Source organism: Colobus angolensis, unplaced genomic scaffold, assembly GCF_000951035.1.
Source record: "Colobus angolensis palliatus isolate OR3802 unplaced genomic scaffold, Cang.pa_1.0 Scaffold7, whole genome shotgun sequence".
NCBI classification, from domain to species: Eukaryota; Metazoa; Chordata; class Mammalia; order Primates; family Cercopithecidae; genus Colobus; species Colobus angolensis.
Genome location: NW_012120709.1, coordinates 24,358,782 through 24,385,824, shown reverse-complemented (window position 1 = coordinate 24,385,824; position 27,043 = coordinate 24,358,782). Strand labels below are relative to the sequence as shown.

General features: G+C 52.0%; 1 protein-coding gene across 1 annotated transcript; it reads left to right on the top strand.

The window, feature by feature from the left end:
• Positions 1 to 353: 353 nt before the first annotated feature.
• TMPRSS13 (transmembrane protease, serine 13) lies at positions 354 to 27,043 on the top strand. Its single transcript, XM_011926866.1, has 13 exons — positions 354 to 452; positions 10,695 to 11,154; positions 12,149 to 12,253; positions 14,913 to 15,035; positions 15,510 to 15,639; positions 17,566 to 17,658; positions 18,600 to 18,643; positions 19,382 to 19,544; positions 20,561 to 20,733; positions 23,580 to 23,678; positions 25,198 to 25,340; positions 25,492 to 25,644; positions 27,017 to 27,043. The coding sequence occupies exons 1-13, from the start codon at positions 432 to 434 to the stop codon at positions 27,041 to 27,043; spliced, it is 1,734 nt and encodes a 577-aa protein (XP_011782256.1). The 5' UTR covers positions 354 to 431.

Sequence of the window (27,043 nt, the reverse complement as noted above, 5' to 3'; positions counted from 1 at the left end):
GGGTCATCCCTCAGAAGGCTCAGGAGCATCTGTTTCAGGGGCTCAGGTCAACAGGACCAAGACCATCCTCTCAAGGCTCTGCCCTTTCTCTCAGGGCCCCTCTGAAGAAGCAGCTCAGAGCACTCCACTGCTTCTGTGGGGGCAGTTTCAGGAGTAAAGGCAGATTCAGGTTCCCGGTATTCGGAATTCAGTATTCGCTGAGTAACTGGGATGGCCTCGACGAGGAGGGGCGGAGGAACAGGTCTGGCAAGTTCTGTGTTGTTTATACTGGGGATTACTTCACGTATCCCAACCGGCTTCCCCGCCCCGTTTGGTGGGGGCTGGCCCTTGGCCCTCCAACCCCTTTACCCCACATGCCTGGGAAGCCAGGGGCCAACATGGATCTTGTCCTCGACATCAGCTAAGCCTGGAGGACTCTTCCCTCAGAGACCATGGAGAGGGACAGCCACGGGGTGAGTGTGACCTCAGGCCTCGGACCAGATCCTCCCAGCGCTGAGGAAGCAGGGCTGAGGCTGGAAGACAGGTGGGACGGCCACCTCTGTGTTTCAGGTTCGGGGGAAACTGGCTGTGCCTCTTCTAGTTTGAAGCTACTTAGGATCAAGATCGCTTGGTCTCCTTTTAACATGGTTCTAGAAAGAGCCCCTGGGAGAAGGTGCTGGGATTGGGGTCTGGCTGGTAAGCACCCCAGGGCTGTGTGGCTGAGTCGCGGGTTCCTGCTCTGTGGCCTGTGAGCACTTCTGCCAGGCATCCATGCTGTTACAGCATCAACTTGACTGGTTGGGAATCCAGGCTAATCTACTTTAATCTCATTTTTGCTGGTTGGAAAATCAAAAGCATTCTAACTACAATTCAGGGTCACCTTGTCTAAACCCCTCACTACACGCCTAAACCTTCCCAGAAAACTGTGACTTTCTGTGTGCATTTAAGATTTTCAAGGGGATGTTTCAACCTCCCTTAGTCACTTCTTTTAGGGCTTAATAACTTTCATGCTTGGGAAGTGCTTCCTGATGTTTAACCACAAGTCCTGCCACCACTCAAGCTCCTTTCTTCTGCTGCTCTTGGGGTGGGAGAGAGCAGCTAGCCTGTCCTCTGTGGGAAAGCCAGTCATACACACATGAAGGCTGCCAAAGATTTTGTTCTTCTGTGCCTCTACTTTCTTTTCTTCCAGGAAATCCCTTTTGTGCTCTCATTTCTCCTTTAGGTCTTGTCTTCTGCCCCTCTCCAAATTCTCTGTACCTTACTGATATGGTGGAAGAATGGGCCAGCACTGGGTTTGGGAAACGTCCGCTCATCCTATGTTCTGGCTTATAGTTGTCTTGCGGTCCATTCTGAACCCCCAATGTGCTTCTGCAAACTTTACCATCATTTTTCCCACCATTCTTCCAGCCCCTTCTTGACTCTTCTTTCCCAGGCTGCCTCCCTTGCCCTCTGTTCTGGGCCCCTTGGTTCTTGTCTCTACCTCACCAAAGTCACTTGGCCCTAGGCCTTGGGAGGTTATCAGAGCCTCTTACTGTTGAGCAGTAAGCAGGGTACACAGGGGCATGCAGAAGTTGAACACTTAGTCACAGCCATGCGGCCTCCTCCTTGGCAATTTGCTGGGAGCGTAAACTAGATGGTCCCTAAACCCAAGAGTGAGAAGGGCTGAGCTATCGGGAGGGTGGCCATGCTCCCACTGGAGATGGATAGTCTGTCCCTGAGACAGGGTGATGGGGCGATGTCTTCCTGGGAAGCTCATTTCTTCAGAGTCAGGGACCAATCTGAAAGTTGCTGGAGGGATACAGGACAGAGAACAGACTTCACTGGGGAACTCCTAATTAATCTATGAATTAAGTGTCAAATATTATGACAGGTACCATGTTCATTCTGAAAAAAAGATTGTCCAAACTTATCTTGGAATGGAAGAATGGAATCATTACATCCTTATTTAAGGTTCTTAACTTTACTCCCCTATTTAAGATGGAACCCCCAAGAGAGTGAGCCTATAGTTGGGGCTCGTAATCCCATCTGCAGCAGATTTCTTAACCTTGGTTATATAGGAGTGGGCTGGGAGAAGCTGGTCGCCTGAGCTGGTGCATTCTCCCTGAGGGCTTTATTGCAGACAGATGCATTGTGATTTCTGTCCCTCAACTCCAAAATGTCGTGAGGAAGATGACGGCCAGTGCGCTTGAGCCTGATGGCACTCCTCTGGCAGCTGCCGGATCTTCAGAGGGACCTTGGAAAAGAAGTGGAGAAGGGTCTCGGTTTCTCATGTTCAAAAGAAAGTTGCGTGTTGTGGTAGACAGAGAACTGACCACATTCCCCGTCAGCTTTGGGCAAGCCACTTCACCTTTCTGTACCTTAGTTTCTTCATCTGTAAAATGGAATAATAACACTACTCTCAAAAGAAAAATGTTGGACATACTAAATTTAACAGAGTTTAATTGAGCAAAGAATGATTCTCAAATGGAGCAGTCCCCCAAAGAATAGATTCAGAGAGATTCCCACACAGCTGCGTGGTTGGAGAGGATTTACGGACAGAAAAAGGCAAGTAGCGTTTGGAAAATGGAAGTGAGCTACAGAAACAGCCTTATTTGAACACGGTTTGAACAGTTGGCTGCCTTTGATTGGGCAAACTTGGTGATTGTTAACAAGAGTAGCTTACAGTCTGTGTACACGTCCAGTTGAGTTATAGTTCATTATGTACGGAGAAACCTTTTGATTCAAACTTAAAATATGTAAGGAGGCAGCTTTAGGCTAAACTTAATTTCATACCTACCTCAAGGAGTCTCAAAATAGTGTCCTTCCCATAGTAAGGCTCATTTAGAACAGCGTCTGGCATAGAGAGATAGAGATAGATAGAGATAGAGTCACAGAATATTGAAATTTATCATCACTGCCTAGAATTTGGCGCTGGCTCTTACAGATTTGGACAAACACCTTCTCCCTGTGCCTCAGCTTTCCCACCAAAGAAGAAGGTTGGACAAATTCCCCCCTGAGGCTCCCTTCTGGCTCCCTGACAGTCTGGAATTACATAGAACGGGATGGCAGGTGCGCCACACCAGATGTGTGCATTTGTTCTTGACAGCGCATATTTTGTGCCTTTTCAAAATGGGTCACATTTTTAATTCTCAGAGCAGTGCAATGCTTATTAAAGAAAGACTGAATTAGACCCATTGATGAAGCAATGTTCCTTTGTGGAGTGGATTTTCTTATACTGGGCCTTCTTCAAATGGAACAGGTTCGAAATTAGCCCAAGGCTACAGGTGCTAGGGACTAGTGAGAACCGTCTGGGGGCCTGGCGCTGGTCCAGGATGAGGCACCCTTTCCAGAGGGGGCTGGGCAGTTCCCAAGATGGCTCACCCGCAGGCTCAAGTCACTCTGCCGTCTCCCAGTCCCAGGCACCCCAAGGACCCTGGCACCTGCCCTATGCCACTGCAGGTGTGCAGCCCTCACCTCGTCCTCTATTTCACATTGTCATTGGTGCGGAGCAGACTTCCCTTGACACAACCACCTTGCTTTCCCCTGCATTGTCCCCTGAGACTTGGCAGATGTGAGTGTAAGCGTGTGGGAGTGTGTATATTGGGCCCTGGGCTGGGGAGCTGGGTGGGAAGGATGACTGTTGTAACAATGGCCACTTAGCTTAAGTGTCTTGTTTTGGCAAAACAGCTTCCTCTTGGTATAGCAACAATGAGGGTGGATGTGCCTGGACAAGTGGGCAGGGCACTGGTGGCGCAGGCGCGAGGGAAGCCACCACAGGGAACCCCGGCTTTAGCAGTCAAGCGGAGGCCTTGACAGCACCAGATGGGGGCTGGTTTCCCTAGGAGGGAAGCAATACCCAAAACTTTAGCGGGGCCGCCATTATGTACCAGCCCTGAGTGACTTGCCGCCAGTCCCCTAGGACTGGTGGCAAGAGAAGGCACAGACATAGGGAAACAATGAGGCAGCAAGTTCCTGGGCAATCAAATATTATTTGTTTGGCAATAGTGGGCACTCCATGTTCTTTACAGCATTTGATGAATGAATGAATGAATGAATGAAAGAATGAACAGGGAGGCGTCTTGATTCTGGTCTAACAGGGATTTCCCAGGCTTTTTCATGTGCACAGGAGGTGTCGGAAACTGGAAGGAACTTCAGCACTTACCCTTTCAAGTTCTTTGTAGCAGCTGCCTCTTTTGTTCAAATGAATGTTACGTAGACTCCACTGTATGAAACTGAAAGGTTGATCTTCTCTGCTGAGGTGGGGTAAGGGCTCAGAGCCCACCGCAGTCCCCGCCAGCTGGTCTCCAAGGCACCTCCATGGAAACTGAAATGCTCTGTGGAACCCTGTTTGAAAACCGCTGATTGTCCAACACCCTTATTTTATAGATGAGGGAGCTGAGACCCAGAGGGGGATGTGACTGTCCCCAAGGTCACATGCCTGCCTAGGAGCAGAAGTGAGGCTCCCCCGGCCCCACACCCCCAGGGCGAGGCAGGCCCTGCAGCTCTGGCTGCTTCTGGAGTTCAGTCTGCCTCAAGGGCTGACCCGAGTCCCTGAGGTGTACACTGCGTGTGTGCTGGGGATGCTGGTAGTGGGTGAGGAGGTGGTGGGGAAGATGCCTGTGTGCTGAGGGGAACCTATATTTGTGGGGTTTTTCTGGGTTCAGGGAGGGGAGAGTAGGAAAGGGCCTTGGGTACCCGGAGGCACAGTGAAGCCTGGGTCTAGCCGTGAGGAAGGGAAAATAGTCACCCAGTCCAGCATGGCCCTCTCTGGGAAAGGTTCAGGCCTCCCCTGCCGCAGACCAAGGGCACCCCAGGTTCCCAACAGGCAAGGAGGGTTTTTAGGCTCTGTTGAAGGGAGCTCCTGATCTTTCTTAGTGCCCCCAGTGCTTCCAGAAGGGTTTAGGGAGGGGAGTTTCTTCTTGCCTAGCCCAGAGTGCTGGGTTGTTGGCCTATGGTCTGCCTGTGCCCACCCTATGGGCCCCCTTGATGCCCAGGGTCACTGGGAGAGAGACGCTGCCATGGGGGCCTCTGTCTGGGAAGGGTCCTTTCTCATGGAGGCTGGTAAGGGACAGACAGGGGAAGCGCAGAGTGTTGTGTAACAGCCCAAGGATGAGCGCCAGAAGATCAGGGTTCTAGAACTGGCACCGTCCCCAACTGGCTGTGTGATCGTGAGCAAGTCACACAGTCTTTCTGGGCCTTCATCACCTCATCAATAGTATAAAGGGCTTGGGTGGGTTTTCTTTTCTTTCCTTTTCTTTGAGATGGGGTCTTACTATGCTGCCTAGGTTGCTCTTGAGCTTCTGGCCTCAAGCCATTCTCCCACTCAGCCTCCCAAGTAGCTGGGACTACAGGCCGGACCACCACACCTGGCTTAGAGGGTTTTCAGAGTCCTTGCAGTTCCGACAGCCTGTGATATGCCCAACCCTGGGTGATAGCTTTACGAAGGAATGGCCCAGGGCTGACCAGGGAGGCCCAGTTGGCTTAAACTGGACTGAAAGGGGCCCTGATGCACCTGCCCTCAGGCCATGAAGATGCATCATCGCAGCTGCTGCTGCCTGCTGGACATTCCTCAGGACTAACGGGAGAGTTTTTTTTTTTTTTTAATCCTTTACGTTCTAGGGTACATGTGCACAACATGCAGGTTTGTTACATATGTATCCATGTGCCATGTTGGTGTGTTGCACCCATTAACTCGTCATTTACATTAGATATATCTCCTAATGCTATCCCTCCCCCCTCCCCCAATCCCACCAGAGGAGCTGGTGTGTGACGTTCCCCATCCTTTGTCCAAGTGTTCTCACTGTTCAATTGCGGGAGAACTTTTTATGGGATCGTTCACACTGCAAGCCCAGGCTCTGGGGGACCTGAAGTGCATATTTCCCAAGTTCAGGCTGCTGCTTATGGCTGGAGAGCTCTCACTATGCAGAGCCTGGGGCTCAATCCACGGCAGCAGCTCCGTAACCACTGAGATGAAGCAACCATGAGCCCGCATCACTCAGCAAAGACAGAGGCCTCCCTCTCCCTGGCATCACTGGCTGGGCCTCCAGAAGGTCCAGGAGAGGCCAAGGGCTGGACATACTCAGGGGTTGGCTAACTTACTACCATCCCTACCAGGTAACAGCCCAAGGGGCAGAGTCTGCAACTGGAAACCAGGAAAACATCCCATTCGCCTCACGGGGGAGCTACCCCTGGGAGCTGTGGTGTCGAGAGCTCTAGGCTGGAAGCAGGGGGCCTTGGATTTTAGTCGGTCCTCTACTATAAGATGGGCCTGAACAACTGTGGGCAAAGCACACAAACGTTTTGGGCCTCTACCTCTCAGTCTGTAAAGCGGGAGTAAAAATTCTTACAGACTTCTGTCCAGGGACAGGCTTTGGAAAGACTCCCAGAGCCAGGGGCTGCTCCTCTTAGCCCTCCGTAGCTTGCCTTTCACTGCTTTCCTGCGGATCCCTGCCCTGCCTTCCTGCCATGCTGCTTCCTGCCCCAAAATGTCTAGAGGGCCCTGAACAAGCCTTGGGTGAGGACCCTTAGGAGCTGCAGAAGCATAGCCAGGTGGTAGCAGTGACAGCCTGGGGTGTGGGCCTGTTCCATGGCATGGTAAGGGCTTATAATTATGTTACTGCAGGGGGTAACCTCAGAGACCACCCCAGGGGTAGGTAGGGAGGAGAGGCACAGCCAGGAAAGAATGGTTGGCAAAGTTAGGCCAGGGACGTGGCTCAGAGTTGACCACACTCCCCTGCCCCGCCCTGTGCACCTGCCCCTGAGCAGGCTGAGAAGCCTTTGGTCTGCAGGCAAGTTGTGGAGACACCAGGACACATCAAGGACTTGGTCATTTTACTTCCATTCCTGAGTCTTCGGCTCACGGCCAAAGGCCAGGATTTGGGAAGCTTGGGTTCTGGTCCTGGTTCTGCCCCTTGTAGGTTGGGACCTTGGATAAGAAGTCTCGGCCGGGCGTGGTGGCTCACGTCTGCCTTGGAGACCAGCTGGCGGGGACTGCGGTGGGCTCTGAGCCTTTACCCCACCTCAGCAGAGAAGATCAACCTTTCAGTTTCATACAGCACTTTGGGAGGCTGAGGCGGGCACAAGCTCAAAAGATGGAGACCATCCTGGCCAACATGGTGAAACCCCATCTCAACTAAAAATACAAAAATTTGGGCATGGTGGCGCGTGCCTGTAGTCCCAGGTACTCAGGAGGCTGAGGAAGGAGAGTCTTTTGAATCCAGGAGGTGGAGGTTGCAGTGAGCCGAGATGGCGCCACTGCACTCCAGCCTGGTGACAGAGGAGACTCTGTCTCAAAACAAACAAACAAACAAACAAACAAGTAGTCTCCTCCCCTTCCCATTCCCCAGCTGCTGAAGGCCTCTACTCTGAGGGTGAGGTCAGGCCTCTGGTGGGAGGCTAGAGGCTCAGCAGTTGTTCTCCAAGAATTGGGGCAAAGAAATGAGTTAGTGCTGTAACAGGTTAGATATCAGGAAGAACTTCCAGCAGCATGGGACAGCAGGCTGTGAAGTGCCTAAAGAAGGCTGGTGTGGAATCTCGTACTCAGATGATCCCTGAAGATGAGAACTCTTCTTGATGTCTGGGAGGGTTTGGGTTGAGGGTCAGAGTCAGGGGGTGGAGCGGGGGCCTCACTCTGGATGCTGCTCTCATCTGGTATGGGGGCTGCCCTTTCATGCTGATGCCCCTGTTGGGACTTGTAGTTCTCTTCATGGGCAATTCTCCTTCAGGTCTTGAGGCTCCAGAACTCTCCTCTTGCCCTGGTCTGGGGATCCAGTGGCTTTCCACCTGCCTCCCAGGCTCTGACAGCAGAGCACTTGCTCTACTCAGACCAGAGCTAGATACCCCCAGCCTCAGGGCCTGCAGGGCCTCCATTCCATTTTTGGATGTGTCGCCCTTTCTGCAGCTCTTGGCTTTCCACCCATGCTCCCTCACCACCAGTTCCCTCTCTGGCCTGACTCCCTTCTCCTTTTCTAGCTTTACAGCTTTCCCCAGCTCCCTCCCCCACCTGCCCACCCATTTTCCTCTGGGCCTCTTCCTGATGGGGCAGCTGGGGCCGGATGGCAGGATCCTGTTAAGGTAGAGACAGCCTGAGCTGCCTGGGAATTAGAAGACTGTGCGAGAGTTCCTAAAGACCACCAGCTCGTTCAGGTGGGCTGTTTGGTCTCTCTGAGCCCCGGGTCCTTGTGTACAAACTGGGGGTAGTAATTCCTGCCCAGCTTGCTAACTGAGAGACTTGTGAGGATCAAATCACATAATGGTGCAAAACTGCACATACAAGCCCTGAAGAGAAGAAGGTAGATCCTGTGGATGTTTGTGACACTGTAGGTCAAGGCCCTCCTTGCTCCTAGCAGGCCTGGTTAGAATCTGAGCTGTCACTTACCTAGTGTGTGAATCTGGGCATGTTCTTAACCTGCCTGGACCTCTGTTTCAATATCTGTAAAATGAGGCTAACCATATCAACTGCAAAGAGCTGTGAAGAGGTGGGAATGGGATCCCGGAAAGTGCTAGTGGGCTGTTATCTTTGTCATGGTTTGACACACATTTATAGACCAGGCTCTTTCATGTGTATCACCCATTTATCCGGGGGAAGGAGGTAAGGTCTGCCCATTTCACATGCATGGAATCAGGCACTGAAGGGTTATGTCGCTTGCCCAGGAAATGCAATTGGGAATGGAGACAATCAGATTCAAACAGATTTTTCATAGCAAGCCCAGCATTCTCACAAGCAAACAAACAAAACCCCACTACTGGCTGGGTGTGGTGTGATGCCTCATGCATGTAGTCCCAGCACTTTGGGAGGCTGAGGCGGGTGGGTGGATCATTTGAGGTCAGGAGTTTGAGACCAGCCTTGCCAACATGGTGAAAGCCCATCTCTACTAAAAATACAAAAACTTGCATGTTGTGCACATGTACCCTAGAACTTAAAGTATAATAATAATTTTTAAAAAATGAACTGGGCGCGGCAGCGGGTGCCTATAATCCCAGCTTCTCGGGAGGCTGAGGCAGGAGAATCCCTTAAACCCAGCAGGGTTGCAGTGAGCCAAGATTATGGCATTGCACTCCAGCCTGGGCAATAGGGCGAGATTCCAATACAAAAAGTAGCCAGGTGCAGTGGCATACATCTGTAGCCCCAGCTACTGGGGAGGCTGAAGCAGGAAAATAGCTTGAACCTGGGAGGCAGAGGTTGCAGTGAGCCAAGATCGTGCCACTGCACTACAGCCTGGGTGACAGAGCAAGACTCAACAAACAAACAAACAAAACCCCTCCATCACAGCCACTGCTCATCACGCCCTCACTGTCTGTTGGGCATTTTACAGGTATGATCTGTGACTTCAGTACCATGAAGCAAGGTGCTTCACTCCAGTTTACAGATAGGAAACTGAGATGTAAAGAGGCGAAGTCACTTGCCTGGGGCACCCAGCCGCCTTAGAGGCAGGCCAAATTCCAACCTGGTCTCTCTAACCCAGAGCACCTGAGGACCCACCTGACCCCGCTGCTCTGGACCACTAGGCACCTCCTGGTCTTGGCAGGTCACAGGGCCCAACTGTGGGTCACACCAGAAAGTACCACAAGACCAAGATCCCTATTGTAACCCTCCGCCCTATCCCCAGGTTCCCTGCCTGGGCCACGGGGCCCCATTCTTAACCAATCTCACAAAGGCAAAATGAGCACTCTGTACGTGCCGTTCACAAAGACTGTGCTGGGAAGCTCTTCTGACTCAAGAAGGGCAGGAGACTTAGAGACAAACAGGCATGGGGTAGAATCAAACCCTGACTCTGTGATTCTGCAAGCTGAGCTCTGAACTTTGGCTTCCCTATCTGTAAAATGGGCTTCCAAAAGTACTAACCTCCCAGGGATGTGGTGAGGCCATCATGAGGCCACAGATGTGAAAGTTTATTTTCAACTCTAAAGTGCCATGCACGCGAGTGATTAGTATTTTATTGTCCTGGCTTACGGGAATTCCCCCTGAAGTTGGGGAAGACTTAGAGTGTGCACAAAAGAGGAAGGGAGACCAGGCAGGCCAGTGAAGATGCCACAATGCCAGGATCTCTGGCAGGAGCCGAGGCCCAGGCCACCACCAGAAGGAAGGGCAGGGCCTTCTGCAGCTGAGGCTTGTCCCTGTTATGGAAAGACCTTAGTCTGGCCTTTGTACAGCATTCTTTTTCTCCCTCAGATGAGCTCACACTGGTGCTCTGCCCCTTCAGTTGGCAGGTCAGGGCTTTTCTTAACTAGTGCTTAACTAGGGATTACAGCTCATAGTAAGAACAATATTTTATAATCTAACACACATACATGAAAGTAAAGGATGCAGATGTAGGAGGTGGAAGGGAAGAGGGCAGAAGGGGTTTTTGCTTTCCCCATAGGGGACCACATTCCCTTGATATGAGGTCTCAGAGTGAGTGACCAGCCCAGCAGCCTCTTCCTTTAACCCTTCCTAGACATGCATAGCCTAAGCGGGTGACCCCCAATCCTTGGGCACATGGCTCATTTCCCTCTACCCTTCTCTGCAGGTCCTAAGTGGCAGGGGAGCCCCTAGGGGAGCTGGGGGACAGCAGACTCTTTGAGCTTTCATTCTGTCCTTGGACACAGTCCTCCTCTCAGATGCTTCCTTGTCTGGGGGGCTTTGCTCAACCCCTAGCTGCTGCCTGAGAGCATTCATATCCTAGTGCAGCAGAGCGGACAGCTGAGGTGAGTTGGCAGGGGAGCAGCCTGAGGGACACTCTTCGATCTGCTTTCAGAATGCATCTCCAGCAAGAACACCTTCGGCTGGGGCATCTCCAGCCCAGGCATCTCCAGCTGGGACACCTCCAGGCTGGGCATCTCCAGCCCAGGCATCTCCAGCTGGGACACCTCCAGGCCGGGCATCTCCAGCCCAGGCATCTCCAGCTGGGACACCTCCAGCCCAGGCATCTCCAGCCCGAGCATCACCAGCCCAGGCACCTCCAGTCCGGGCATCTCCAGCCCAAGTATCTCCAGTCAGGGCATCTCCAGCCAGGGCATCTCCAGCCAGGGCATCTCCAGCTCGGTCCTCACCTTCCAGGTCCTCATCCGGCAGGTCATCATCTGCCAGGTCAGCCTCCGTGACAACCTCCCCAACCAGAGTGTACCTTGTTAGAGCAACACCAGTGGGGGCTGTACCCATCCGATCGTCTCCTGCCAGGTCAGCACCAGCTGCCAGGGCCACCAGGGAGAGCCCAGGTAAGGGGGACGCTGCAGGGAAGGCAAGAGAGATGGGAAGCAGCCCATGGGCAGGGAGGAAATCTCAGAGCCCGTGTGCCCTGCTCTGATAGCAGACAACGATGCGGGGAAGGGGAGGCAGCGGGGTGGGCAGTGAGGGACTTGGGGGCGGGGGCAAAAAGGAAACATTTTTGTGAAATGTGAAAACCTGAGACAGTGGAAAATTAGGCGCGAAGGGGGGTAGGTGATAAGAAGCCAGGACTAACAAAGCAGCGTGTCACCCTGGAGTCTGCACAACCCAGGTCAGAGCACTGGTTTCAGTAGCAAGGTCCCCTGGTTAGTCACAGGGTTCTCTCCTTGTGCTGTCCTGTGGGTCTGCCTAAGAAGCTGGGGTCTGCAGTGGGACAAGGTCATGATCAGGGGGCCCATCTGTGGGTGGGCGAGGAAAAGGAGAGATTCTGACCAGGTGTTCAAGTCCATCCCCAGCCTTCCAAATTGTGGGTTGCATGGTTCACCTATTAGGGAGTCAGAGAGGTCGAATAGGCCTTGGGGACTGGGTCTGCCCTTAAGGAATCAGTGTTTCTGCCCACCCCAATGCTGCCCTCCTCACATCCTAGAATTCAGACTTTCCCCACCACCACAGTACACACAGGCCTGGATGATACGTGGCTTTGGAGGATCACTCGAAGTTTGGGGCCCATCCCACAGCCTTGCCCTCTCCAGGGTGGGCGAGGTGCTTTGGTATCAGACCCACTGCATTGGAATCCCAACTCTGCCACTAACTCACCAAGTAACCCCGGGCTACTTGGGTGAGCTCAGTTTTTGCATTTTCAGATGGGACAACATTCATTCATTCATTCCATTGACCTTGTGCCCCATAAAATCCCATTTCAACTTCTGGGGTGGAGTGATCGTCACGGGGCCCTCCTGGGCCACAGCCTTGCTTCCCCCACCCTCTCCACCTCGTCAGACTCCTCTCCAGCCTCACTTTCCCCTGCTGCTGCCCTGCTCCTAGGTACGAGCCTGCCCAAGTTCACCTGGCGGGAGGGCCAGAAGCGGCTGCCGCTCATCGGGTGCGTGCTCCTCCTCATTGCCCTGGTGGTTTCACTCATCATTCTCTGTGAGTTGAATGGAGGGTGCAGGGGTGGGTTCCGGGCACTGCCAGGCAGAGTGGAACCCAGGGATGGGGGCAGGCGGGGGGACAGGTGTCGGGACCACCCACTCTCCCAGCTACCGTGTCCGGAGAGGGACACTCCTGCAAATGGCCTCGGACTGTGCTGCCTCCAGGCCCCTGTGGGGCATCCAGGTTAAAAGTGTGGAAGTCAGAGGAACCTGAGCTTGGGTCTCATCTGTGCCACTTCCTATGCAGCTTACTTGGGCTGGTTAGTTAACCACTCTGAGCTCAGTTTCTGCATCTTCTGATGGGACAAAATTCATTCACCCATTTCATTACTATGTGCCCCATAAGATCTCATTCCAACCTCACTAGATTATGAGGAATAAATCAACAACAGCACAATTCCTGGAACAAAATCTACAAATACTAGCTATTAAAAAAAAACACATGAAAACACTGATTGGAAAAAGTCTGTCAAGGATATTCAGTCAATGGGATGATGTGTTCAGCATTCAGGGGTTCAGGCCCCCTCCATTTCCCCATTCTCTTCAGCAAAGATACTCAAGCATGCCCCAGGGCTCTCTGCTCAGGGGTCCACTATGAGCCCAGCACAGTGGGAAACTTTAGGCAGTGCAAATGTGCATGTACATTATTCTGCCCTGTCCTCAGGGAGATTACAGTCTCCTGGGGGAATAGCTGGAAATTTTGAAGGGCAAATGCATTTGAGTGTGACTATGAGAAGGGGATGACAGCTGTGTGGGCTGGATACAGGGGATAGCTTCTTATGGCTGTGGTGCCAGATGAAGACCTGGAAGGTGGGACAGCAATTATGCTCAGCAGGGCATCCGAGCGAATGAGCAGCCACAGAAAATGTGGGAAGCCAGGTGGCAAGGACAGCATGGGGGAGAGGAAGGGACCTGCCTAACCAGAGTGGAGAAGGAACAGTCAGGCACCTGTGGCCGTCTGCTCGGTTCAGCAAGGCTGGGCCCTGCTGTAGAGAGCTTTAAACGCCAGGCCAAAGAGTGAGGATTCTGTGAAAGAGGCAGCACCAGTGGTGAAGGGCGGAGTGGACCAGCACGTGGAAACGTCTGCCCGCAGGGCTGTTGAAGGGGATTCTGAGGGAGGGGCAGTGTACTGGCAGAGCAGGCTTTAGTGCCACACAGGCCCCAGCTCTGCCACTGATCAGCTGTGTGAATTCGACAAGTCCATTAACATTCTGAGCCTCCGTTTCCCCACCTGTCTGACTGGGTGGGGTGATCACTGTCATAATGCACATAAAGGCCTCGGCGTGGTGCCTGCTGTGACTTACTGCCCTGCCCTCCCTCCCTTTCCCACCACAGAGCACCTCGCTCCATGAAAGCCGCAGGAATGACCCGTGGAGGGGCCAGATGGCACCCATGGGTGGGCTCACAGAATAGAACTAAAGCTCTCAGCGTGGTTTCACAGCATTTCCTGAAGTCCCCATAAGCTCTGCCAGGGAGGCCTCTAGACCTCCAGGGCTAGGGAGGTGGCTTGACTTCTGCAGGTCACCGAGCAGCTACCTGGTGGGGTCAGGACTAGAGCCCAGGCCTCCCGACTCCCCACCTGGCCCAGCACCCTCTCCACTACGCATCCATGTGGGGCTCCATGAGCACTCCAAGGGAGACTGCCCAGGGTTCCCTGGGGTTTGAGTGCCCAGGATGTGGGAGGAAGACCAGGGCACAGAGAGGAGGGGCCAGCCCAAGAGATTAGGAGGGATTTGTCTCGGGACCTGGACGGAGCAGTCACACACCGGCGAACTTTACCCTGGGTGACAGAGAGCACAGTGGGCCCTGGAGGAGAAGCAAGGGGTGGGGCTGAGGAGCTGGTGGAGGAGGAGAGGCGGGGTGAGAAATTAGAACCTGGATCTGTGAGGCAGCCAACGGGAGGTGCCTCCAGGCAGGAGGGCCCACCGCCCCTGGTTTGGAAAGAGATTGCCGTTAGAGAGGGAGGAAATCGTGAGGCAGATTTGCACATATGGCTTGTAAAACTGTTTTGTTTTAGCTCCAACTTGTATATGTGGGAATCAGCCACCTAGAATTGCTGATTGAATGAAAAGACATTTAAAGGCATAAAGACAAGTCATGGGGAAAGAACTGAGCATAGGGGTGTCCCTTGTGCAGAGGAGGGGAAGAAGGAAAAAACCCAGGAGCTTCTGAGACTGGAAGGATGGTCGCCTTTGAGAACAGACAGATGGTGGTTGCGTGTGTGACTGTGAGGACAGAAATTTATCTGCTGTGACCCTGTGGAACACAGAGAAGATGGGATGGCAGAGGGGTTCCGAGAGGGAAGCTCTGGGACACTGGAGGAGGTGGTTTCTCTGGCCACTGTGTTTGCCAGTATGTAGGGAGGGGAGTTCCCAAGGTGGTCCCCATCTCCACAGCACTCTCTCTCTCTCTTTCTCTCTCTCTCTGGGTGGCTGGCTGCTTGAATCTGCCTGGTGCTGCCATGCTTGCAGGAGCTTTCTGGAGCATTCCGGAGCATTCCTGAGCAGCCTTTCTCTCCATACAGATGGGGGACGAGAGCCCCAGAGTTCAAGAGGGATTGCAGGTCGGTGTCTCAGAACCCCCAGGGCCTTGGGCTGCTCAGTATCTCATCTCTGTGGAGCTGGTCGTGACCCAGCTGTCTGCTTCTTTTTCTCTAGTCCGGTTCTGGCGGGGCCACACAGGGATCAGGTACAAGGAGCAGAGGGAGAGCTGTCCCAAGCATGCTGTTCGCTGTGACGGGGTGGTGGACTGCAAGCTGAAGAGTGATGAGCTGGGCTGCGGTAAGGGGACTGGGTGCGGGCGAGCGTGTGCGTGTGCGTGTGTGTGTGTACATGTGCATGTGTTTGTGTGCCTGTTTGCATATATGTGTGTGTAGGCATGCCTGTGTGTGTATATGTGTGTGTGCGTGCATGTGTGTGTTTGTGTGTGTGCGTGTATGTATGTGGGCATGTGTGCATGTATGTAATCCAGACCCAATGATTCCCTGTCCATTGCCTCCCATTTGAGCTGATACACAGTTTGCACCAGTCTGTAGCACTCTGGTGACTTTGCCTTGGCTCTGTCCATGCTAGGCATCCTGGGCTTCTGAGTACTGGTTGACCCCCCATGACCCAGGCCACGTTCCTGGACTTTTCCCAGGCCTCAGCAAGGAGTGCTGTCAGGACAGGCGCTTCTCAGAGCCTCACTCAGCTCATCCAAGAGCTTGATGCTTCCTAGGTGCTGAGAACCTGCTCTGCCTTTTTCTTGCCCTGCAGTGAGGTTTGACTGGGATAAGTCTCTGCTTAAAATCTACTCTGGGTCCTCCCATCAGTGGCTTCCCATCTGTAGCAGCAACTGGAATGACTCCTACTCAGAGAAGATCTGCCAGCAGCTGGGCTTCAAGAGGTAACCCCCAACCCGGCCCCAGAGTCCAGGCTTCAGGGATGTCTCAGGCTCTTCACAGGGCCTCTCAAGCATGTTGCAGAAACGTTGTATTAAAAAGACCCTTGGGGACCAGGGCTGATGTCACTAGTTCTGGACACCCTCAAGGTATTCAGAGTCAGAAGCCCTGAGATCCTATGAGTCTGGAGCAAATTGTTTTCCTGAGGCCAACATAATGATGTATAGATCTGTAATAGTATCGGACTCCTAGATGGTTCTTTGCCTCAAAGCACCCTGACATCCGTTATCACATTCACCATCGCGGTGGTGGCTCTACGCCTTGGGTAGGCATTTGGGCAGATCTTTTCTTCTTATATCACGGAACTAGAAGCTCAGGTTGTGCAAAGCCCTTCAATGGACTTCGAGCTACAGCTACCGTGGCTTGAGCCAGACCTCATCAAATGGAGAATGAAATGGGCCAGGTGAGGCCAGGCAGAATCATAAGGATCTTTGGCTCTAAAGATTTTAAACAAATCAGGCAGTGCTAACAGGTAGAGGAAGGAGTAGGTGAGCGATGACTTTCCACTTTGAAGAAGTGCCTGATTTTCAGCCCAGACACACATCTCCATCTCCCTCTTGGACTGAGTTTTCAAGACGGGTAGTTTGGGGTTTGTCAGTGTGTGTGAGGTCGTGGGGAGAAGAGTTTAAGATCTCACTGTAGGTTCTCTACAGAAGAAGCCCTGAAAACACCTGGGGTGGGGGTTAGGATTTGGAACTAGTCCTCTACCCCACCTCAGCCTGTCCAGAGCCACAAAAGCGGGATCAGAGTAATCCAGATGGAAGACCACGGGCATCTTTTATCCATGAGTTGTGTGTGTGGCCTTACGCAAGCCTGAACCTCCCTTGGGCATTCAGGTCTTTGAACGCCACTTATTCAAAGAATATTCATTGAACTTTTATTATGTGCTAGATACTGTGTAGTACCTGGACACAAAGGATGAAGACAGGAGCCCAGGCTCGAAGGACCTCTAGTGTGGTTCAGTGAGACAGGCTTAAACCAATAACCACAGTATGATGTGATGTGCAATGATAAGGATGTGTGTGAAGCACTAAGGGCACACAATGGAGAGGGTGCCTAACTGCACTGGTGGAAAGAGCAGAGAAGGGAGGAACAGGCCCTCTGGGTAGAGGAGCAGCATATGCAAAGTGTCATGCCAGGGTGTCATGCAGGGGTGTACCATGTTCTAGAAATATATATAAATTCCACGCAGAGAGTAGAACACATTAGAATCACCTGCCATGCTTGTGAAAATGCATGTTGGAATCGGAATCTCTGGGATTAGGACTTAAAACCTGCTCAGCAAACATCCCAAGGTGATTCTCAGGCACACTGTGTTCTGAGATCCAGTAGGCTTGCCCCGAGGTCGTCACGCTTTAATGCACAGCTCAGTAACCTGGGATTCTTTAAAATGCAGACTCTGATTCAATAGGTCTGGGGGCTGCTGCTGCTGCTTATTCATAGATCACAGTTTGGATAGAAAAGGGCCAGATTGGGGTTTGCCAAACTTGAGTGTGCATCAGCATCACTAGAGAACCTGTTAAAATGATGATCGCTGGGCCCACACCCAGTTTCTGATTCAGAAGCATTGCTAATATTAATAACTTCCCAGGCAATGGTAATGCTACCAGTGTACACTCTGAGAAACACTGAATAGTGCATAGAGCTGGGGGTCTTGGAGGGGAGCTGGGGGAGATGAGGGCAGTGGTGGAATATGTGGGTGGGGCTGCACTTTTTTGGGCCTTGACTGCTGCTTGGAGGAGCTGGCCGCCATTCAGACCATCATAGTCTGCCCTCTGTCAGCAGGGCTGGTGGGGCTCTAAGCCTAGTGGAGGACTTGGGATGACCCTGTCTCCAGGAGGCTCATTCTTCTCCCCTCTCCTCCCTTGTAGTGCTTACCGGACAACCGAGGTTGCCCACAGGGATTTTGCCAACAGCTTCTCAATCTCGAGATACAACTCCACCATCCAGGAAAGCCTCCACAGGTATGGTGGGGCAGGCAGGCTGCCTGTTTGTGAGCAGGGGAAGGAGCGGGTGGGGGGGGTCTATGAGTCAGGGAGCCCCCTTCCCTGGCTTTTCTAGGATCCAGCCTCCAGGAGTCCACCATGAGTGTTCAGGGGCATCTCGGAAACAGTCCTTATTCACCAAACTGCCTCCTGACTTAAAAATTACTGTTTGAGGCTCAGTGCTGAGAGCAACTGGAGACCAGGGGTGCCCCTGAGAGTTTACCTGGTTGTCAGCGGCAATTCACGAACCTTGGGACCTCCAGTCAACCAGGTGTTTGGACTGAGAGCTGCTGCAGGGAGTGGACCTGGATTGGGGCGGGAGAAGCATCACTGGGGTTGGGGACAGGGTAGAGAAGCAGCAGTAGGGGGCTGCCAGGTGCAGGTGTCAGGGACAGGGAGGGCCATGTGGGAAGCATCGGAGGTTTGGGGGCTCTGCCAGCTGGCATTGTTTGCTCTGCAGAGGGCAGAGAAGAAGCCAGGCTCCAAGAGAAGTAATGGTGAAGGAAGGGACGTGAATTTGCTGCATCTGGATGCCTGCTCTGTGCTGCATGGTTTCTGCATCTGCGTTGAGGAAGTGTGTCAGAGGAGCACCAGGCCATCTGTTTAGCCGTGAAAAGATGCTGGAACAATGAAGTCCTAAGTTCAAAGAACATGGATCGGGGCCAGTGTCTGCAATCTGCCACAAGAAAACTAGTGGACGGGATGAGAGCGATGATTTGCACTAAACCACTGCCATTCTGGACAAAGCACTGGAAGGGAGAGTGTCACACATGAAGGAGAAGCTCAGAATCTCCTGCTTCCTGTGCAAAGAGTAGCTTCCTTGGAAACAGGATAGGAACTGAGCAGGAATCAATCAGAAAGCCTTCCTGGAGGAGGTAGCTAATATACCCTTTACCCACTTTCTGTGTCTCCTCCCGCAGGTCTGAATGCCCTTCCCAGCGGTATATCTCTCTCCAGTGTTCCCGTAAGATATTCTTCTTCTTGGATTGTGGTCAATGTCGTGTGGGAGTAAAGGGCGGAGGGGCAGAACTCCTCCAAGGGAGGTGTTTGGCACTGGAGTTCAAGTCAGGAACAGTGTCTTAGGCAGCAGGCCTGCTTCAGGGCTGGAGTCCCTGTAAGGCACCGGTACACCCAGGATAACATTTCCCCTTCTCCTGACTCTGGCAGGGGCTCAGCCCAGCAACCTCTTATTCCAGGGAAGCTGTCTGAGTCTCCCGTGCATCAAGAGAAGTGTATTCTTCCTATGTTTAGAAACAATAGAGACCCCCACTATAATGCTTGTCAATTCAGGGTGATGTTAGAACTGGTCTGCGTTCCTGTGCTCCTAATGGCAGTCCTGGGACTTACCATCATGACCCCAATGCCTGGCACAATGCCCAAAGCTTGGGACACTTAGAAAGCATTTGTCAAATCAGTGAAAGAATGAGTGAAGGAGAAGAAAGAGGAACCTGCCTGGGGTCAAACTTCCCACTGAATGACCCCAGAAAGCCACCCCACCATGTGGTGGCAATGGTCTCACGGGAACTGCTGTGTGTAGCAGATAAGGGAGCAAAGGCCATCCGTGGGAGGGTGGGTGCCCTTCAGGACGGGGCTGCCTGAGCCTGTCCTGGCCCTGGGAGCATGGCAGAGGCATTCTGATCAGGAGCTCGGACAGAACCCTGGGAAAAGCAGGGTTCACAGTACATCTACTCCTTCTCCCCAGACTGCGGACTGAGGGCCATGACCGGGCGGATCGTGGGAGGGGCGCTGGCCTCGGAGAGCAAGTGGCCTTGGCAAGTGAGTCTGCACTTCGGCACCACCCACATCTGTGGAGGCACGCTCATTGACGCCCAGTGGGTGCTCACTGCCGCCCACTGCTTCTTCGTGTAAGTGCCTGAGAGGCAGGTGATTTGACACTGCCCAGGGTCAGGGACCGCCAGGAAGGACTGGCTGCAGATTGACTTCTTCGTGGAGGAGGACTCGGGGTGTGAGTCCAGCCCCCATGGGCCAGTTGGCACTGGTGTAGCTTGGGTGTTCACTTGGTCCTGAGAGTGTGGATCAGGGGTGTTTGTTCTGAGCTAGGCCCAAGGATGAGAAAGTCCCATTGATGGCCCCAAGGGAGAGAGGCAGGCAGGAAGAGGGACTAGGAGCCGACCCCTGAAGAACAGGGTGAAATGCAAAAGACTTTGGGTTTGTTGCTGCTTCCTGCAACTGGAACGCATAGCAGAGGAGCCCCTAGTTATCCCAGAAACTGAGGGCTAGGGATTGCAGGGAGAGCACTGTATCAGCTTCTAACAGTCACCAGCTGACCTAGTGTCTGGGGGCCCACAGCCCAGGCTGGTGGGCAGGAAAGAGCTCTGAGACCAGGCCTCAGGGGCACTGGCCTCTCTAATAATGAGTTCAGTATGTTACTTTGTCCTGTCTGAATTTGCTGAGGGTAATAACACTGAGATCTTATCAGTACAAGCCCTTGACCCTGCCCGGTGAGTGAATCTGTGCCCCCTATCCCTGGTCCCAGCACCTTCTGCAGCCCTGTGACTTGCCAGCATCTGTCAGTTCATATCGAGGCCCCAGAGCTTCAGCATGGCAAAAGTCAAAGACTCTTATTTGATCCTTGGTGACTTGCAGAGGAGATAGTGGGGGGTGAGTGCCACACAGAGGTCTTACTCATCATTCCCTCTTTATTACTGTAAGGTGCAGAGCTGCAAACTCGTAATTTTTGAGGGGCTGTGGGGGATTGCTTTGGCTCCAGGGATAAGATAGAGGGTTCCCTCCAGAGGTCATTTTATCCATCCTCCTGCCTCCAAGCTGGTGCTCTGACTGTGGCTCCTGTAGGTAGCAGATGCTGCCAGTGAATGCTGCCGGGCAGGTACTGGACCACGCTCCTTTGTGGCTCTTGCAGGACCCGGGAGAAGGTCCTGGAAGGCTGGAAGGTGTATGCGGGCACCAGCAACCTGCACCAGTTGCCTGAGGCAGCCTCCATCGCGGAGATTATCATCAACAGCAACTACACTGACGAGGAGGATGACTATGACATCGCCCTCATGCGGCTGTCCAAGCCCCTGACCCTGTCTGGTGAGTGAATCTGCACTCTCCGCTCTCCTGTCCCCCATCCCCAGCACCCTCCGCAGCCCTCACACTTGCCAGCATCTGTCAACTCATATCTGGGCCCCAAAGCTTCTGCATGGCAGAAGTCAAAGACTCTTAAAGATCCTTACGTGGAACACTTCTGTTGTATAATTAGGGAAACTGAAGCCCAAGGGCTATAAATAAGTCTGCTCCAAATGACACATCTCACATTACAAATTGATGACAGAGTCAGTGCTTGGGTACTGATCTTAATCAATAGATTGAATTCTTTCACTGATATTAACTGAGCACCTAGAGGCCAAACACTATGGTAGGCATTTTACATATAGGATTTCATTTACTCTTCACAACCAACCCTGTGGAGCGGGTACTATTATCAACTTCATTTGACATATGAGGAAATAGAACTTTACAGAGAGATAATTACCCGAAGCCACAAGTAATAGGTGGTAGCTCTGGGACTGGAACTAAGTCGATCTGATTCCCAAGCAATGCTTTCCCCACCTGGCTCTAGACTGGCAAATTGCTTACCCTGCAGTCGAGAACATAAGCTGAGTACACATTCAAACAGCTAATTGCTACAACGTTGTTGCTACGGACCAAATGAGGCTACACAAAGGAAATGCAGAGGTTCTCAGATGATCACTGTGGACAGGGGACCTCAAAGAAGACTTCATTCATTCATTCATCCATTCACTCATCTGTTCACTTATCAAATACTATGCGTCTACTATATGGCAGTCCTATAGTACAGTTGCAAATAGAAATAAAATGGGTGACATACACCAAGACGACCAGTAGAGGTCAATTATGCGATGTTTTGGGTGAGCAGGGAGATACGGTGGCACAGGCGGGAGCAACTAATCATCCTGGGGAAGCTCAGCAGAGGAAGGATAGCCAAGGTGGGTCCTGAAAAGATTGGAGAGGACAGGTAATGGGGGCTCAGGGAGGACCCTGAAGAATGGAGCCAGAGCCCCCTGGCATAAGCAGTTTTACAGGTGGGAAAGGGAGGAGGAGTACCGGGATTTCTGGAAGCCTTGGAGGACTCTCTGGTTAGTCTAGCCATTCTCGTGCTCTGAGCTTGTGAGCTGGTGTTTCCTCGCACATTAATTGTGGAGGCGGTGTCTATCACGAGTCAGAGCAGTTAGATCATCAGAGTGGGGTGAGGAGGAGGATCCCTGGGAAGAGCTCGGTTGGGCAGCGCTAGCCCAGAACCACGCCCACGCAGCGTCACTCCCACTAGGAGCCACGCCCTGACACGACACGCCCACCAGCCTCTCTGCAACTCCAGCCTTGTCTGTGGAGCCCAGGGCTGAGGTGAGGGATGCCCGCTGCCCCCTGCCCTGCCGCTCAGCACACAGGAAGAGCACAGTCTGCAGGACCAGAGCAGGCCTTCTCACCTTGTCAAACCCGGGCTGTATTTGGCTAAACATCCAAATCTTACCTCTCACCCACCCCCCACCCCTTAATATTATTTGGAATTCCAAAACTAAATAATTTCTAAAACCGAATGAAGGCTATTCTCACATTGCGTATGCTTTTCAAATAGACTCTGATAGGCTTTTGGGCAGGAAGCAGACCCTTAGTCTGAGAATCACAGCTCAGATGTATGTAGTCCTGTGGCCAGAACATGTGCCCTGATTTTTGGTTTAGAAATCAGTGCAGATTTTCTTAAGATTTCTTAAACTCATTTGGCAGGTAGAGCACTAGAAGTACTTTCGTTTGTGAAAGTTCACTGGTAAATTTAATTTCCCCATAAAAAACAGTGAAATATATAACAATGGATCATATATCAGTGTTACATGTTTTTAAAACTTTACATCTCAAAAAGGGGCAGAGAAAAGAAATCCTATTTTGCATTTTTGTTAATAGTGCATGCTATTCCTTCATCTATTTTTTGTTTACTCTCTAGCAGACAAAACTAGGGTAGACACCAATGTTTAAAGCCTAATTCCAATTTATGGGAGAAGAATTTAAAATCATCCTTCCCATCTACCCTTCCTGCCTTCTCTCTCTCTCTCTTTTTAAACATTTATTGAGCACTGAATATGTGACAGGCATTATCTTAGGTGCAGAATACTGCAGTGAATGTAACAAATGGTTGAGAATACTGCAAACATTCTATCAACTAATATTTTCCTCCTGCAAACTCAGGTGTGTTAGTCAATGCCCTGGTCCCCCTAGGGACACCAGTCCTCAGAGTTTATGAAGTAATATATAACAGTGACTTCTAAATATAATATTTCCGAGTGTGGGATCAAGTTAGCAGGAATTCTGTGGTCTGTGTCTCTAGGAATGTGTTTCCTGTTTGGAGAGATTTCTTACCTTGTGCTGGGCAAACATTTGGAGGGAGAGCCACAGGCCCTGGACAACCAGTGGGTACCCTTGCCAGACCAGGCTGGACATACCGCTGAGATGCAACGGTCGTAATATCTGGGTCTTAGCCTGCTGCTGTTCCTTGTTCTAATGGAAAGACATGGAAGAGGCTCTGCCAGGAGAGACCCTCTTTGTGGGGAGAGACCCTCAGCTGCCCAGTATCAGCTTGTACAAGGGAGCTTCCAAGGCTTATGCATCTGACCACAGGGCAACCACTGAAATCAGAATGGCTTTCAGCCTCTGGTAGCCCCCAAAGGCTGGTGGGTTTTGATAAAGTGATCCAGTTTCGTGTCTGGTCAGTCCAAGGTTCTGGAGGATTCAGAACCACTCTAGAGTCAAGGATTAATGTTCTAGGAGCCTCCTCCTTGCCCCCAGAGTGGTTCTGCTCCTTCTTCCTCCCCCTACTGAAAGTCTCAGCCTTGTTCCTTCACTGACATCTGGAGGTCTTGTTGCAGCTCACATCCACCCTGCTTGCCTCCCCATGCATGGACAGACCTTTAGCCTCAATGAGACCTGCTGGATCACAGGCTTTGGCAAGACCAGGGAGACAGATGGTAAGCGGCAAAGATGCTTGGTTGTGTGTGTGTATTCATGTGCATGTGTGTGTATATGTGAGTGCGTGTAAGCAATGTGTCTGGGTATACAGATGAGGGCCTATGTCGATGAGAGTTTGGGTATACAGATTCATGGGCCTGGGTGTGAATGTGTATGTATAGACACCTGAGTATATGCCGGTGTGGTCGCTGTGACAATGCCTTCTGGTCAAGACCACCTAGAAAACTGCTGTGGTTGAACCAGTTGAGTTCATTGCTCATTGCAATAAGAGAGAGCACACCATGAAGAACCATGGAGCATCTCAGCAAGAGCGTGTCAGAGGACTTCTCATAGGATTTGGGTGGCTTGGGGAGGGTTCAAAGATGTAGGACTTTTCTCTAAATTGGATGGTGTCAGGAAGCAGGGGTTACTCTGTGACTGGGAAGCTTAATAACCTTATCTAGAGGCCGGGCATGGTAGCTTGCACCTGTAGTCCCAGCACTTTGGGAAGCCAAGGTGGGAGAATCACTTGAGCCCAGGAGTTCAAGACGAGTCTGGGCATCACGGCAAAACCCCATCTCTACAAAAAATAGAAAAATTAGCTGAACATGGTGGTGTGTGCCTGTAGTCCCGGCTACGAGAGGGCCTGAGGCAAGAGGATCACCTGATCCCAGGGAGGTTGAGGCTACAGTGAGCCATGATCATGCCACTGCACTCTAGCCTGGGCGACAGAGTGAAACCCATCTCAATTAAAAAAAAAAAATTATCTAGGAGCTCTAAGTGGTAAGGAAGCAGCAGTCACTCGTATTGGCCAGGAGAGGGGGATGTTTGGTACTGTTGTGATTTGCAGATGCCCTTGTCTTTGGCCTTAAACAAGATGATGAAGTGGTCTTGTTTTCACGTCATCCCAATCACAGAGTGCCTTGTCCTGTGAGATGGCTTACTTTGAGCAGGATGACCCCGCAGTTAGACTCAGGGCACTGCCATGCATTGGGACTGCTTTTCCCTCCCTCCGCGAGGCAAAGCAATGACTGATCTGGACACAGCCTTCTTCTCGTCTTGTCTCTATACTGTACTAGCTGTGTGACTGTGGGCAGGTCACTTCTCCAGCCCCAGGCTTCCCCACCTGTAAATGGATTAATGCCACCTGCTCTCTTTAGGACACATAGCTTCCAAAAACAAACAAAGCCATGTATTCAGATGCTTAAACAAAGCGATGTATTCAGGTGCTTTAAACGTAGGCAAGTGCTGTGCAACATGTCACGTAGCCTGATAGGCTTGTGAGTGTGTCTGTGTACATGGATGTCTCTGTCTCATGTGCAACGAGCTGTGTCTTGTGTGAGGGCATGTGTGCCAATATGCCCTGGGTGTCCAACCACAGAGGGCCTCCCTTGGGTCGGAGCCAGGCACAAGCATGGCACCCTCCATTCCCAGGAGGCTGTGATTCTAGGTCTTGGGGTGGCAGCTGGACCACCAGGAAGCTATCCAGAATCTCACTGGCTTTCCATCCTCTGTCTCCTCCACCCCACTTCACTGAAGACAAGACATCCCCCTTCCTCCGGGAGGTGCAGGTCAATCTCATCGACTTCAAGAAATGCAATGACTACTTGGTCTATGACAGTTACCTTACCCCGAGGATGATGTGTGCTGGGGACCTTCGCGGGGGCCGAGACTCCTGCCAGGTGAGGGTACCTGTGGGTGGGGCTCAGGTCCCAGCACCCTGGGGATGGGAGAGGCTGGGGTGTTGGGGCTGATGTGGGAATTGGGACCCCACCCTTTCCTGCTTACGGACTACCTGTCCCATCCTGCGCATGTGCCCCCTCTTCCCTGTAGGGAGACAGCGGGGGGCCCCTTGTCTGTGAGCAGAACAACCGCTGGTACCTGGCAGGTGTCACCAGCTGGGGCACAGGCTGTGGCCAGAGAAACAAACCTGGTGTGTACACCAAAGTGACAGAAGTTCTTCCCTGGATTTACAGCAAGATGGAGGTAAGATCCCTGCACCAGGACACTGCACCCAGCAGACTGGGAACTTCCTAAGGTGGGGACCCTGGAGGAGCACCCAGGGTGTAGGCAGAGATCCCCTCAGCAGTCTTGTATTCTGGGTGTTCTGGACAGTGTCAAACGTGATGCCTGGGGTCAATCCCAGATGCCTGTGTTTCTTTCCCTGCTTTTCTTCCCTCAGAACAGAGCTCAGAGGGTTGCAAAAGGGTGGGCCTAGAGGCTGGGCAGGCAGTTGCTAGGCAGATGTGCCCCCAGAAGTAATTTTTTGTGTAAGGTTGCAATGGACTTTGAAAATGTTTCAGTTTCTGCAGAGGGTTTTGTGATAGTTTTTGTTATCAAACATTTATGCATGAGAACCCGCTCTTCATGGCCTTTCCCAGCTCTGTTTGCTGGAGTCTTTTTTATTTTCTTTTTGTTGTCATTGTTGTCTTTTTTAAAAAACACAAGGGACTTCATTTTGACTCTGACAACTTTCACAGCTGTCACCAGAATGCTCCCTGAGAACTACAATTCTTTCCCTTTCCCACTTAAAATATTTCAACAGCGCCTCACTACTATCGTCAAAGAGTATAAAGTAATAAAATAAAAACTTCTTTTATGTTTTTTGACTTGCTTTAACCTATGTCCAGCCTCAGAAGTCATTGTTCAGGTCAAACTGAACCACAAACTCTTCAGTGTGCGCCTTACCTTGCCCTTGGCCTTTGGAATACTTGATCCACCCTAGAGAGTCCCCTCTCCCACTTCCACCCTCTCATCTTCCATTTTTCTTACTGAAGAACTCTGACTGATCTATCAAAATCAGCCATTTACAACCCCTGGAATATCCTCGATATTTACTATGTATTGTTATAAATGAAGGATGAATGAATAAACAAATAAATGTAAAGAATAAAAGGTGGGCCTAACCTCGGTGCCAGCCCCAGTGCCACTCTCCTCTCCCAGGGATGACCCAGGTGTGAGTTCACACAGGCCACTTGCGGTGGAGTGATGGGAGGCCTCCCTCCACAGCAGGAATGTGGGCATCAGGAACCAGGGATCTGCCTGCAACTCTGCTGACCCAGTTGAGACCCTGCCTTCTCTGGGCCTTCAGCCTTTAGCTGCAAAGCAGAGGTTACTCTGCCAGCCCTCCCCTTCTCTGCCTAGGGCTCACACAGGGGTAGCAGGGAAGGCTCCAGAAATCTAGTGCAGAGAGGCCCTCCAAGCCTGCATCCATCCTTTCCTTTTACTGTCCCTCCTTGGAGAGGCACTGCCAGGTGACAGCTGGGCTAAATTATAGGTTCTGAACCCCAACCTTGGGCTTCTGTGCTCCCTGCCCACCCAGCCCACCGTCACCTTCTTCTCCCGTTCTCTTCCTCAGAGCGAGGTGCGATTTGGAAAATCCTAA

Coding starts and splice junctions, on each gene's coding strand:
- TMPRSS13 (XM_011926866.1), top strand. CDS start 432: ATGGAGAGGGACAGCCACGGG. Junction 15,640..17,565: donor CAGCAGCTGGGCTTCAAGAG/GTAACCCCCAAC, acceptor CCTCCCTTGTAG/TGCTTACCGGACAACCGAGG. Junction 17,659..18,599: donor ATCCAGGAAAGCCTCCACAG/GTATGGTGGGGC, acceptor CTCCTCCCGCAG/GTCTGAATGCCCTTCCCAGC.